General features: G+C 37.9%; 1 protein-coding gene across 1 annotated transcript in view; it reads right to left on the bottom strand.

Moving 5' to 3' along the window:
* Positions 1–15381, bottom strand: part of LOC149284617 (polyphosphoinositide phosphatase-like) — a 123089-nt gene that overhangs the window by 22837 nt on the left and 84871 nt on the right. Inside the window, exons 21-23 of the mRNA XM_089496466.1 lie at positions 13109–13304; positions 6967–7049; positions 3493–3579 (exon numbers count right to left, since the gene is read on the bottom strand). Of these exons, the coding sequence (XP_089352592.1) occupies positions 3493–3579; positions 6967–7049; positions 13109–13304 (366 nt within the window). The remainder of the gene's footprint in view (positions 1–3492; positions 3580–6966; positions 7050–13108; positions 13305–15381) is intronic.

The following is a 15381-nucleotide window of genomic DNA, read 5'->3' as shown; positions in this document are numbered from 1 at the left end:
CGCTTTTAATACGGGCGTCCGCCGCCATACAAAGTATGGCGGATGTTGACGCCCCGTGGAGGGGCCAGAGATGGCCCCTTCGTTCCGATAGCGGCGTTGCTGAATGCCTCGAGGTCGAGGCATTCAGCAACGTTTTTTGGGTGCAGAAAGCGAAAACAGATCGCTTTCTGCACCCGTTTAAAGACGTGCCGGTCCTGGCACGTCAATTGTCGTAAAGCACATGCTTTTCCGTGTCGTGCCAGGACCGGCAATTGTCGTTAAGGGGTTATTACACTGTTCAATTATAAGACAAGTTTTTTCCAGAAAAAAAATAATTAAACCACGTCTTATAATTGAGGTCATCTTTTATTCAGACTCACAGCACCACAGACTAAGCCTAGGGGCTTGTTACTCACCCTCACTCATGCTCTCGCACACTTTCTGACCCTCTCTCACACTCTCTCACAATGTCTCACTACCTTCTCCACCGACCATTTCTGTGTGCCTGTCTTTTCTGCAGCTCGGCTTCTTCTTTTGCCTCTTTATGTTCTTCTTTCTTCATCTGCTTCTCCCTAACAACAGTTCCGTTATCCAAGTACTTCAGCAAACGGGCAGAGCCTCCGCACACACCCTCTCCCCCGACTGGAGGAACAGGAGAAAGGCTGCGCTTTTGCGGAAGTACTCCAAGAGGCCAGAATATCGCAGGGAAAGAGAGATGCTTGATATAAGAGATATTTTAAGAGAATTATATATATATATGTTATTTATAGTGTTATGTTTATTTTGTTGCAGTTTTAATATAGTATACGGCTTCATTTACTTTATGTTTGGTATTATTCTTCAATACTAAAGCAGGAGATTCATTAAAGAATACAAATTCAATTGGATCAACATGACAGCCATTGTTTAAGGTAAGAGGATAAGAGGAAAAAGAGAACTAGAGGGAGACATGGTATCGCCAGAGTGTCTTAGTGATCAATACACAAATATGTGTTTTATTAAGCCATGACATTGTACAAGCGAGCAACAGTCTATGTATAGAGACCTCTCATTCTGCATGTATATGCGTCATATATGCACGTCATAAGTAACTTGAAAATGGATCACTCAAGAGCCCAATTGACTTTCTGCTCTCTTTTAGCTTCTAACTTATTCAATAGATCTTTATCCTCTTTACATGTCAATTAAACCATTTTAACCACAGCGTCTTACACGACAGCCCTCTTATCTTTCAGAGGTTTTACTAAACCAATAGCTGTTCCCTTTACACTTCATAATACTGAGTAACTTATACCGCCCAAGACTACTAATAATGGTAGATGGGGTCACAAAAAAAAAATCCACAATTTTTTACTACAAGAATATATTAGAGATTTATTCTGATGTGTTCTAAAGATATTGTGAATATTCAAAACAGACCTACATTTTGAGAAATACACTAATGTGTGATTCACATAACTTCCCTATTTCTAAAAGCATGTATCCAAAAGTCTAAGTTCACAAATGTCATATACACAAGGCATACTGTAACATACAATACATACTTAAATACCACTTCCAGTATCCAACAAGTGGAAGCATTACTAACCATAATTAACGCCATCTAATTTGTTAATTCCACAATCCAATATCTTAAGTGTATGCTGCTACTCTTTTCCTCCAGTGGTACCATGAGGTGATGTGTTCTCCTAGTCATCCCTAGTTCTTACAACTCTCACTATAATCTCTTAAATGTCCTTGCATTTTCTATTTTAAACTTGGCATTGAAAAGCCATTTGAAAATTGTTATACCATATAATATGGTAAGCCTGTCTCTTCTATTACAAAGTTCCATTTCCCCACAGAAATTTGTTTATGTAACAGCTAGTCTATGCAAACAAGAATATGCTTTTAGTTTTCAGTCTGTTATTATAACCTTTGAAAAATATTCCTGTATTCATCATTCAATATTATGTTTCAACTTAAGGTTATTACTTAGAATAAATCTAAAATCCGTGTCCAGGGTTCAACAAAGTTAACATTGCGGTTAATCTCTGAAAAAATATATTTATTTAATAGTAAAATGATGTGAATTTTTAATCTTCCTTTTTTCTTTTTCTCTAGTCCTCTCTCTACCATTTTTTTCTTCTATCTCTCCATCTTATGTCTCTCCCTTTCCTTTTACTCTCTCTACCACTACTTATTCTCTTTCTCCCTCCTCCCTCACCCACTTCTCTCTTTCTCCCTTTTGTTTCTCTTTCTCTGTTTTTGTTGCTCTACATCTTTCTTATTTCTTTCCCTTTCTTCTACCTTAACTCTGTCTTTTTTCTCCCCATATTTCACTCCCTCTTCTGTTTTCTTTTCTCTCCCTCTGGCTGCCTCTCTCTTTTCCCCTGCTTTCCTTCTCTATTCTCTCATAGTAGTCCTTTTTGTCTCCACCAGAGAGCAATGCACACTGTCTAGAGATCCCCTTGTGAAGACATCCCCAGTAGGGGTCCTCAGTACAGAAATCAAACGGTTCCCCAGTAGGACTCCACTTACAGATAGTTGATAGATGTTTGCAGCCCCGTCACAGCTCTGTGATTGGGGCTGCAGGATTGCAGGATACTTATAGTATTATGGCAGGAGACCCCTGAGTCACTACAACATGAAGGAGCTGTCAGTGATAATGTCCCCAATGTGAAATGCCCAAACCTCCACACATCCATTTAAATCCCCTTTGAATGTAATGGCCCTCAGTTAGAGCACTGTCACATTCAATCTGACAGCTTGGGGACACACATTTTGGAGGGTAGACCAGCCTGTGTTTTCATATCCCTGTTGGTAGAAAAAAGGGATGGATCAGAGCAGAGGGAAATGGGAAGTGGTGGGTCAAAGCAAAACGGGCAGGAGGGGGCTGGGAGGATCACAAGGGAGATGGAAGGGCTGGGTATAGGAAGCAGGGGCAGTGGGCAACAGAGAGATAGATTGGGCAATAGTGGAGACTTGTCCTAATGGGAATTCAAAAGCTGATCAGACCTTACTTTAAGCCCCATCCAAAGTGACAAGAATATTATATACATTAGATGCTATATTCAACTGACCTAAATGTATGTTTTTTAAGCGTTTTTACTTCACCAAAATTATGCAGCATAGGAATGCATGTATAAACAGGGGGCTTGAGCAGACGCAGTAAAAAAGTGTTTTGATATACTTGGTAACACAAAATTATTTGGTTTCTTAAGTCATATCTTTGTTGGTCCGGTAATAACGACTGGCAATTTATGTTATCAGATGTGTCGTAAGAGGGACAAGTGGAGCTTATTGTAATGGAGCTTACAATAAGATTATGAGATGTGTAATGTGTGTATGGGAGGTGTGAATGTATAATGCATACTCTATTTTGAGTAAAAGGCTGTAAGACTCATTAAGAGTAACTTACGCCTAGCAATGTTCCTGAATATATTACATTGCTTTTCTAGTCCCTTCAACATATACATTACCGCTTTGCCGTGATATTTATGTATAAAATTGAACTTTATAAGTTGTACTTACAGTTTCAAAACCGTGTCCAATGGCTTTGATGTTGTTTTCATATTAATTTTATTTTGTCTGTGCTGGCAGAGTCCCAAATGAACAAACCTATGAGAAAGCCAAGATAGGTATACAATCAATCAAGGTATACAATTGAGGTCTAAATAAGTTCTATGTGAGATATTAGAAAGCTAGGAACCTGTATAGTAGAAGAGTACCATATACCTATTGGATTAGAAGTTAGACACAAGAGCTGCCTATGATAAAGATACCTGGGAACACATACTGGGGTATGCTGGGCCACAGGTACTGTCCATCTACATATGGGAGCTTGGAGGAAGTAGATGTGGTCCAGAGGGAACGTAGCTAACTACAAAGGGGAGCATTTCAAACTATGCCTAATCCCACTGTACAGAGAAAGGTTGCCCCTTGTAGTGTTATGAGATGAGCTGGATACTTAATCATCTCGAAATGTTTTAAATAATGTACATGCATTTTCCCGTGCTGGGGAAACCCAACCAAAATGCATATATTTATGAGACTTTAGTTATGAGATACAAAATTATTGACATTAGCTGAACCACTTTAAGTACACAGCATGAGAGAAACTGAATGCACACAACTACTTAGGAATTTGTGTTTTGCAACCTGATACCTCATTATTGGCACGGTACAATAAATATTGCTTACTTGCTGTTAAATTGAAGCAAACACATCAGACTATAATACAAATAACCTAACCTTCTAAACTCCCCTTCATTATTTACAATAAATTACATTCATAGGTCATAGTATTTATCTGTTGAGGCTAAACAACGGTAAAATGCTAAGAGTCTCAAAGACCCACCAGCTTCTGACCACATCTGAGGACCTTGCTGCAATTTTTTGCCACTGTTTATGCAAACTACTAATATACCTGAAACAAATTTATGTGCAGCAGCAAATAGAAAGAACTGTGTCTAATTTTACATGCCTATGTTATTGTTACTCACCTGTCCTCGGCTCCCACGTTGCCGCAACAGCCGCCGCGAAGAAGAGGGAGACCCCCCTCCAACGCACGGCCACCTCCACTGCAGCCGCCACGGAGGAGAGGGAGACCCCCCTCCAACGCACGGCCACCTCCACTGCAGCCGCCACGAGGGAGAGGGAGACCCCCCTCCAACGCACGGCCACCCCCACTGCAGCTGCCACGAGGGAGAGGGAGACCCCCCTCCAACGCACGGCCACCTCCACAGCAGCCGCCACGAAGGAGAGGGAGACCCCCCTCCGACGCACAGCCGCTTCCGCCGCCGTCCTCTGAAGTGCTGCGCAGGAGAGGCAGACCTCCTGGGTCACGGCATCCTGCTTCTGCGCTCGCGCCCTCTGGTGGCGAACTCCCAAACTGCAGGGCTATATGAAGGGAGGTTACGCCACACTCATGATGGCCGCGAGTCCCGAACACTGGAAGTGACGTCATGAGGTTTTGGCGGGAGATTCGGACTTCCCCTGTGGTTCATTATTTAAACCTGCTCAGTTCAGTTATGCCTTGCCTTCTGATGGTTGTCTATGCCTAGTGCTAGCTCCCAGATAGCGTTTGAATACTGTTTCCCGTGTTTGATCCTGGCTCTTCTGACTTCATTGTTTTCCTGAATCCTGACCTCGGCTACGTTTACGACTATCCTGCTCTCCGGAATCCTGACCTCGGCTACGTTATACGACTATCCTGCTCTCCGGAATCCTGACCTCGGCTTATATGAACTGTTCTGTCCTGGAGTCCTACCTGACCACGGTGTCTCCAATTACTTGTACGTGACAGTTATCTAATATTTCTAACAGTTATAATTTGTTAACCAGGGGTTTATAAAGGACTAAATATCATACTTGAAGAGGTGTTTAGGGTACTGGTGGCATGGACCATTCCAAGCTCTACTTAGCATATGGTAAGGGAAGTGCTCCTCGTGTTACTTTATTTTCCCAGAAAGCTAGATACCATTGATTGCAAATTAGTACTGAAAAGACTACTGATTGGCAGGCATTGATCCATGGATTGGAGGAGGGGGATATGTATATTATGAAACAAAACTGCATAGGTTTCGTGTTAGTTTCTCCGGCAATCACATGCAACTGTAGGTAGGATAATCAGTAGTGCAAATTAGAGAAAAATCATGCATGTTGTCTTGGCATATATTTACATTTACACTATATACCGTAATAATTTTCTTTTATGCTAAATATTAAGTATATTTATTTCTTTATAATATTCATACTGTTTGATGGGAGATATACCTTAAGGATCAAAATACTTTATATATAGATATAACAGAGAGCCATCAAAGTAGAAATGCAGGTTAGATTAATGACCATTGGGCCTCTCCCAGCATTGTCAGTGACTGAAGCATGCATCTTCCCTATCGATCATGTGCCACAGTGAACCACTGGGTCCCCAATTTTGCCCCTCTCAGGCTAATTCCTCCCATGCAGGAAGCATCAACAGGGTCACATAACGCATGTTTTGTAACTCCGTAGTAACAGCGGCACCTTGCACATAGAATGTGAGCTGCACTGAAGATAAAGGCTCTGTGTGTGAGGTAAGGGGAGGCAAAGAGAGGCAAAGAGAGCAAACTATCTGTATAAACTACACTGTAGATGAGAAGGGGGAGGGGAAAAGATGGAGAGGTACGTGAGAGGTGAAGAGCCAGAGTGTGTGTGAAAAAGTGTGTTAATGTATAGTGTTAGAGCAGGTGTGTGTGAGCACATGGGGTTAGCATGGTGTGAGTGTACTGTGTTAGCACGTGTGTGTCCGAGTATGATGTCAGCGATGAGCATAGTGGCTCCTGGGAGAGGGAGGGAGAATGTGTTTATGGTGTCAAAGTGGGTGTGTGTTAGTGTATGGTGTTAGAGCAATTTTAAGTGCTGGTATGCGTGTGGGTGGGGAGAACCGAAGTAATACTGCATTCAGGCGCCACTAATCCTAGCCTCATCCCTGCCCTCTTGGGAATATGTGACCCCCTTCCTTCTCAGCCAAATGGTCAGCAGAAGGTCAGGATGTTCTTGCTACCTCTATCCCCCAAAGAGGAGAACCAATTAAGTTTTCAAAGGGAGATAGTGGACAAAAGGCCAATCCACCTCCGCCACCAAAAAAGCAGAGTCTTCGGTGAACCAGTTTCACTGTGGCATATGTGCACAAAGCTGTGTCAAAATTCAAATAGAGTCACACACATAACATGTACAAAGTGCAATGTGTGGCAGAAGAGTTAAAATTATAGCGCTATACAGCCCTAGCCTATGGTAAGCATAATAAAAATTTATCCATCACCTTCCAGCCACAAAGCCAGTCCAGTGAGGAAAAATTAAAAATAGCAACAAAGGGTCACACGGTGGTATGTGAGCTCAAATAAACATTATATTTATAAATTGTTGGAAGTATTTTCATACATGACAGGACACGCACGCTTGATTTTTCAGTACCTAGATATACATATTAATGTACTGTAAATTGAAAAATAGAAATCTTACCTTGTGTATATCTGCAGATCAGTCTCTGAAGGAACATCCAAAAGACTAATCCCATACGTGTCCTTTGAAGATTGGGTAGAAATCTGATGGCAAAGATAAATATTAGCATATCACACATTGTGAACTGTTAATTTCTAGAAATTGTCTTATTATTGATACTTTAATAAAATTCGCTTCATGGAGTAAAATCGAGCCATCAATAAAGTCTAACGTTAATACTATCAATATCTGTGATGAAGTACTTGCAAGTAAATATAATATGGGTAGCTAACCCCAGACATAATTATACGTAGTGTATAAGTGGTAATGATGCATTTTATTGTTCATTAATATTTCCCCAATGACGTGTATTTATTTCCGTTATCATTTACATGAAACATTAGTTTAGATAAAGAATGAATATATTATGATCTAGAAGCGTGTTTTCATTGTTCTATGTCTTCTATATGTAGGTCTAAGCCTCCATCTACATATAAGGAACATGGTCATAGACATCTTGGTCCAAGAGAGGATGGAGTCTTTTTTCTGAAGAAGCCACCACTGGATCCTAAAAGTTTATGTGACACACATTTTCCTATGCTGACCAAATAAAATGTAATCTTTAGTAAGCTTTTACTAAAGACTGCATTTATCACCTTATGAAAGCCAGGATAGCTAAGAAGATTTAGCTACACAAAATGCATATCTAGATGACACTTGGAGGTAAAAGGGGCTGGAGGTGTATAGTGATAAACAGAACCACTATTCTGGAGATCAAATTGTTAGGTGCATTTGAGCAGACACAAAGATCACCGATATCCCAACATACACCTTTTGGAGGACAGCTGTCACAATTAATACTTACTGAGTATGTGGACAACTAGAGTTATACAACGCCTAGGATGTTGGACATAGCAAAAATATCCGAAACACTGAAAACTATATCCCGTCCTTTCTTTGGTACTACATTGAAGACTTTGATCCAATCAATGCACAAGTAATGCATTTATAGATGACAAGTAATGCATTCTGTTTGCTGAATCTATTGTGCCTCACAGAATTACAATATCATGTCTATTCTAGGTATAATAAAAAAATCCAGGCTATTGTTAGGTAGCTCCGGGGATCCAAATTACATACTATTGTAAGTTATTGTAAGTTAATGTAGTTGTATATTTAACCAGAGTACTGAGACTGAGTACTGAGACTGTGTAAATGTATGCTAAGGGGGTTTTGCATGAATAAAGTCCCCATTTTGTTAATGCTCTAAACAAAGTACCAATTTTGACAAAATACAAAATCCACTGGCAGCATTTTCCATGACAAGCCATTTACTATTATGGTACTTACTTTAATATTCTACACATTTCACATAACTTTCGATTTTGCACAGACTACAGTGCCTTTTACTGCTTGAAAAAAAGGTGCCAGCATTCTTAACTTTCATTCAGTTATCTTCCATAGGTTCCTTTTAATTTTCATAAGGTAGAATGGATTCAAAATCAGGACGATATTTGTGTTACGACCTCTACTAGGTTACTGCCGCTCCAGTCCCGCGTTGCTGGAGTACTAACGGCATGTACCCTGGGGGCATGTTCTCGCTGTCCCTGCTGTGCAGCAAGACCTATTCTAAGTCTCTGGTTGCTATTCCTTGATTTTGCGGTCTCCTGAGCCCTGCACCGGTTTCTAGTTTTTGTCCTTGACCACACGTCTTGCCTCATCTTATTGTACTGCTGCATTCTGTTTGAGCTTGACCTTCGTTCATGCCCTATACTTGTATCCTGACGTCCCGAGTCCTACTCCAGTATCCTGACCTCAACTTGCCTCGATTATTCCTGGTTCTCCTGCACTTCACCCTCGTCGTTTCTACGCTGTATTAGTTGGAATCATTTCTTATTGAGATTTATTTATAATAATGTGCGGACTCTGACAAAGAGCGAGGGGCTTGGCAGAGTGTTTCCAATAGGAAACTGTGAGGTTTTTTTATGTTAAAATATCTAAATATAGAAAAATATAAATATCCATATAGATGTATGAAATGAGCTTCATATTGTTGTAGTTTTAAAAAAAAAGTTATAGTAACTACACTACAATAGTGTTGCTCAGCCTACAGACACCGCTGCTAAAATAGTGTCACAAGGTTGCTTAAAATATAACTTTCATGCACATTCAGTGTAAGGATCCAAAAAGCCTTTTCAAGGAAAATTTACTGTAAAGTTTTTGCTGACAAAATATCAGCTGAAGTGGTGCCGTGACTGGTGTGAGGTCACGCTATTTCAGAAATTACATTATATCAGGAACAGAAGAAGAAATCTTTCATATCCATTCTGATCACAGTTGAAGCTGTCTGATAGCAATTCCTAATAATGATTGAAAATTGAATAAAGTGAAGTGAGCATCAGAAAGGTTCCAGTGACAGACATCAGGCTGCACATTGATCGCCATAAGCTTCCTGGAAAGGTTTGACTTAAAAATACAAACAATGAGTGATCTACCTCTGAAGCAAGTATTAAATCATATAAACCACATAGGTTTGAATACAGAAACTGCCCTAAACCAGAAGAGCCTTGCCTTTAACTGGAAATGTCACTAGCTAGTTTTTTGAAGACATCAAAGTGCTTCCATATTAACAGGAGCCAGGCATACACATTGCACGTGCTGGAGCAGACACATATAAATAATTAGGTCAAAGGCAAGTTAAGTTAACAACAATCCAAAGCAGATAAGAGGTGCTACTAAAACAGGATTTTTTTTGCCATGAAAAGTGTGTGCGAACAGCAAATTACAAAGATCATCTGGGACACTTTTTTGTAACTGATTTTTTTTTCTTTTTATTTATACATCAATTGTGGGATAGAGAAGGTTGTTTTAGGGAAAAAAATCAAAGCAAAGTGCTCTCCATCCGAAAAGGCAGAATATACAGTAATTTGTATGGGTGCATTCAATAATAAGCAGGAGAATTATTTGTTCAACAAAAATTTTATTAATTAAATATTTATAAGATACCAGAATATAAGAGTTTAATGTTTCTCACAAAAAGAACCTTGGAAAATGTCCATAATTTTAATATCGTTTTAATACTCACACAGTGTTGGCTAATTTTATCACAGCAGAACTCAGCTTTGTGTCTTTGGTTATCCCTACCTATTAATCAAGGGTCTCAATCAATTCTCCAGAATGTATGAGCTTCCAACAATCAGTTAGAATAAATTAATGGGTTTAAAATAATCAGTAAGAGAACATTCCAAGATGGATGTAAGATTATGATTTGGGAAGGTGGCAAGCTTTAAAAAGAAATCTTTCTCAATTCTAGACTGTCCTCATGGACATCTACTGTAGGACAACTCAGTCTGTGTTCAAAGTAAATTAGAAAGAATTATTGACTTATTTACATTGCACAGTTTTGATAAACATTAAACTAAAACCAAATTCTAACATGGAGGGAACCAATTCTCTTAATGAGCTCTACCTTTAGCCATAGTCAATACGCTACACTGAGCCCCCAAATCTTGGTGGGTAATAAGAATACATGTCACTTATTGAAAGAAACAAAAAAGAAAGAAAGAAAGAAAAAACCTTGATTTTATGTTTTTATTCTTTTATGTTTTCATAAAGTAATCCTTCTAATGTAACATGCAGGTGATATCATGCATACATTTTCTTTAGTGAATAGATACCAATGCTACTTGACAGTAAAATGCCCAAAGTTTTTCGAAATGCTCTGCCTTTTATTATTTATTTATTGATTTAATATTATTATCTTTTATTTGTATAGTGCCAACAATTTAAGCAGCGCTTCATACAATACATATATTCAAGAGTATGACTAGACTTTTGTTACAATCGTTTGTCAGAAGGATGAATTAGTTGCTAAAAACCACAATATCTGTTCTTTGGATGTGGTTTTAATGTTTTAAATCTGTCAGCACATCCCATAAAATAATTAATAAGTGATACATAGTGAAACAGGTTCACATTAACATTGATGTACCAAAGGTGCAGAGCAGAGAGACCAAGGTTCTGTAATAAGTATAATATACTTTTTAAAACAAATGTCAACATATGCATTGCCTTAAATAGTACAATCCAATAAAGCTAGTAAAAGTCATTGTGCCTAAGGAGCATTTAGTATAATGTGCATTATATGAATCTTTCAGTTTTCTTTGTTCTCCAATTGTGCATTCAACAGTACCAAGTATGATATTTCTAATATTGCATTTAGTTACTAAAGTGTTAAATTCAGAGGGCAGATAGAACAGAACCTTTAACCCATAAATAAAAAATCTCAGCCAGATAATTACAGACCCAATGAGCTTGACATTTGTGGTGGCGAAGGAATGTGGGAACCTGTTAAGGGATAATATACAGGAAGACAGTTTGTCTAACAGAACCATTGGTTGGAGTCAATAGTTTTTTATGATGTACATATGTTACACTTCATTCTATGAAGTAAAATATCAGGGTGTTTCAGTAGATATGATTTATTAAATGTATCTGATACAGTTCCGGATAAAAGCCTATTGTACAAATTGATAGAGATAGGCTTAGGCTATATTGCTTACATCTGGACTGAAAACTGGCTTTAAAAAAGTTCAGAGGTTGTTGTGTTTAATTTAAACAAATGCTTTGGGAATTTTGGAAAAAAAATGTGCAATAAATGTACAAATTATACCCTAACTGTGGTTGTGTTAGGGAAATTATTAAATGAGAAGTAATAATTATGGACATAGTAACAGTGTTCAGTGTCAGTGAGTTGCTGCAAAGGCTAGTAAGATATTGTCATGTATAAAGTCAACAGTAAAACCCCTTATTAAATATGGAGTGTAGAGGATGTCTACAAAATGAAAAAAAGGGGAATGGAACACCCCAGAAAAACACATCTTAGAGAGTATCTGATCAAGTTATACAAATACATATGAGGACAATACAAACCGCTGTCTGATGACCTGTTCATGTATAGTACTGTACAAAAAAAAACCCCAAGAGGTAATGCATTCAGAACTGAAGAAAGGAATTTTCACCTAAAGCAGCAAAAAAGGATTCTTTATACTATTCCCTACCTACAAGGCATGTCCTAGCACAGATGGCACCTTTAAGTATGGGCTGGGTAAGATTTTAGCAAAGAATTCACAAGCATAAAAAAGGTTACTAAGGACATAATTAATTATGATGATACCACTGTATAACAATACAATTTCTATATGTACAGTTGATCATTTAGCATGAATATTATATTAGAAAGACTGAGAAAAAGTTAAAACATATTTTTGTAATTTTACTTATATAATTCACAGAGTTGATACCACTGCTAAAAAAACCCCTTAATTTCTGCTTAGCAACATCCCTAGCTTTTTTAAAAAAAAAAACAAAAAAAAAAAACATTTGATTTGCGGGGAAGCTAATGGTTCTTTTAATTTTTTTACTTATAGTGGAAGATGTATGGATGTTTTAGCAATTTTATAGTACTCCCTTTTACTTATTTTATCAACATTTTTAAAAATAATTTTATAGCCCCCTAAACTTTTTTGACCAGAGATCCCTTAGGGTTCTTCTTAAACCTCTTCTGTACTCAAGCAACACCCTTCATGATGTCATGGTAATGTCACTGGGGTCTATATAATCAAAATGCATTTTCAATTTGATTTCAGTTTCTAAGGTTTTTATTCTTTCTTTTTTTCCCATTACGTGCTTTATCCAGCAAGGGAGGCCACCAGAGATCCCAACAGCATCCGTCTGGGTATTTGCCAGAAAGGGAATGCCTTGCTTATGTTCTGGCATTCAAACCATGCAAGCATACCAATATTTGTCACACTAAAGCTGTTATGCCGGTGATATGGCTCCTGTTGAAAGAGCAGAGTCCAGGCCCAAAAAACTTATTATTATGTCCTTAAGTTTTGGCCATTTTTTTTTCATGACGTTAGGTTGTGCAAACAAATTAACAAGACCCTAACTTTACATATTACAATCTAAATCTGCAATGTATAATTAATGCATGCTGTGTTCAGGAACAATTGTTAAAAGGAAAAATGTCTTAAATGATTTATTTAGTGTATGAAGAGTTTTATTATACATACATATGAAATAATAACTAACAACTTCACTGACAACTCTTATACGTAAAAAAAACTGCTAAGATTCATTTAATAGCCATATGTATAATTACCTCTGCTGTTTTGGGATTGTCTCCAGCATCTGTCATTTTTACAGGTGTGGAGCGCTGGGAAACTGCTCCTTCCTCCTCCTTATCGGTTCCAGAGTCATCTTCAGAACTGCTAGACACAGCTTCCTCGCTCGGAGGAGGAGGCGCACTTGCTGCAGTTTTCCGTTGTAATATAGTCTCATCTCTGTTTGCCTTGTTGCTAAAAAGATAAGAAATATTTCACAAATGGAAAATGCACTGTGAATGTATACTTTTAATATAAAGAAAGGGATATGACTATGTTGGTTTAAGAGAAGATGGAGGCCTGAGCCGAAGGCCTCATCCTTTTAGTGTCAACAAAGAAAATGGTATAAAGTCACATAAGCTTCCAAGAGTTGTCATCTCCAAAAGGAATGGTGTCTCTTTACAGTACAGATAACAACTACAATACAGTGGTGGAGATTAATAGTGCAATAAAGTGGCACAAAACGTAACTCGTATATCTACTTAAACAGAGCTGACACAAAACATATATTTAGGCCCATAGGCACAGACACTACGATGTTTCAACACTCTTATGACAAAGACTCTATTATTAATATCCCATGTTTTGATCCATCATCCTTCACCATAGGCCAGTGGAATAATACTTTCACAATGGGCCTGATTGCCTGCCAAGTATTGTAACATGAACAACCAGCAAGAATGACAGCGAAGGGAGAATGAGACAAAGAGTAAGTACAGTACCGTTTAAAGGTATTTAAGCTATGTTATCCTCTTGTACATCAATGTCTATGTCTATTTACCATTATGTTACAGTGCACTGACCACACACATTTAAACATTGATTCTTCACAAGTGCAAGATTCCTGAATATTTCCATGTTCTTGAATAAGCCATAGTGATGAATATCCCTTACACTTATATATAGCCAATCACATAGACATTACATACCTAAAACGGGTCCATAGAATAAATCCCAGCTATGCAGTTTCTGTGTTTGCTATACATTTACTAGAAAAGGGCTGTCATACATTAACATAACCAACATGTATACATAGGTTATTATGTCTTTCAGCATATCCATATAAAACGTGAAGAGCTTTTATCTGCGTACTATGTCAGATACCTCTTCATGTAGTGTATCTGGTGCAATACAGCTTGCTTAAATGCATTATTTATTAGCAGAATAATTAATCAAAGGATTCTTGCAGGTTTTGGGTAGTTTTGAATATACTCACAACTTTTTTTCCTTGCTAGTAGAAAGTGTAGGTGTCTGGGAAGGAGTGTAAATTAAGTATTGTGTTCCTTAGTTCATGTGTAATTATTCTTTTCATCCCTTGCATTAGCCGAAGGGTCTGCTCCAAATGTATTTGCTTGAGGGACCCTAGAAACCCAGAGCCACCCCCTGGGAGAACTCATAAATCCAAATTAGAGATATTGCATATTTAGATTACATGCACATATAAGATTGGAATAAAATGCTTATTAGTTATATAATGCTTAATTAGTATACAGAATAAAGATTCTGCATTTCCCAACTATGACTACATTTACACGGAAGCATTGCATCTTATGTCTATCCAATTCAGGTTTAAATTCCCTCACTGTATTAACCCCTACAATTTTCCTTTTAGCTACTACCTTCTAAGTAAATGTAAAACTTCATTACGTTACATCTAAGCTTCTGACCCTCTAGTTTCAGACTATGACCTTCTTTGTTAACACTCCCCCCTTTAAAATGTACTTTCCTTGTTTGTTGTTGAAGCCCCTATGTACACACGGAGATCCTTTACTGATATTATATATATCCTTTAAACCATGCACCGAGATGCATGAAAGAAACCATGAAAGAGAGGTTACTCTCCGTTTTTGCAATTAAGTAGTGTTGGACTGTGTATGCAATCCAGCAAGCACAGTAATGATTCTTTGGCAATGAATGGTTTAACATTTATTCAAGGTCACCCTGACCTTCATGAGAATTGCACAGAAATGTCATAACAGCTCCTGTCAGAGTAGGCATATACGATATTACAAATGCAATTAGAAGAGGATTTTCACCATCTCACTTTCCCACACACAATCCTTTTACTTAATTGATCACAGGTTCTACTACTTAGTAAGGAATAAAACAGAGTAACTAGATCTAATTAAAATCAGTTAACAATATGTATCTACTGAGACATTTTATTTTATCATAGTCTTTCAGAACGAACATTAAAATTGCATGATTACGTTAAGAGCCAAACATTTTCCATATCCAAACTTGGATAATTTATTTCATAATTACCATGATT

Source organism: Sceloporus occidentalis, unplaced genomic scaffold (genome assembly GCF_023333645.1).
Source record: "Sceloporus occidentalis isolate IW3139 unplaced genomic scaffold, rSceOcc1.0.p SCAF_90, whole genome shotgun sequence".
In the NCBI taxonomy this organism is placed as follows: Eukaryota; Metazoa; Chordata; class Lepidosauria; order Squamata; family Phrynosomatidae; genus Sceloporus; species Sceloporus occidentalis.
This window is presented reverse-complemented; position numbering and strand designations above follow the sequence as displayed.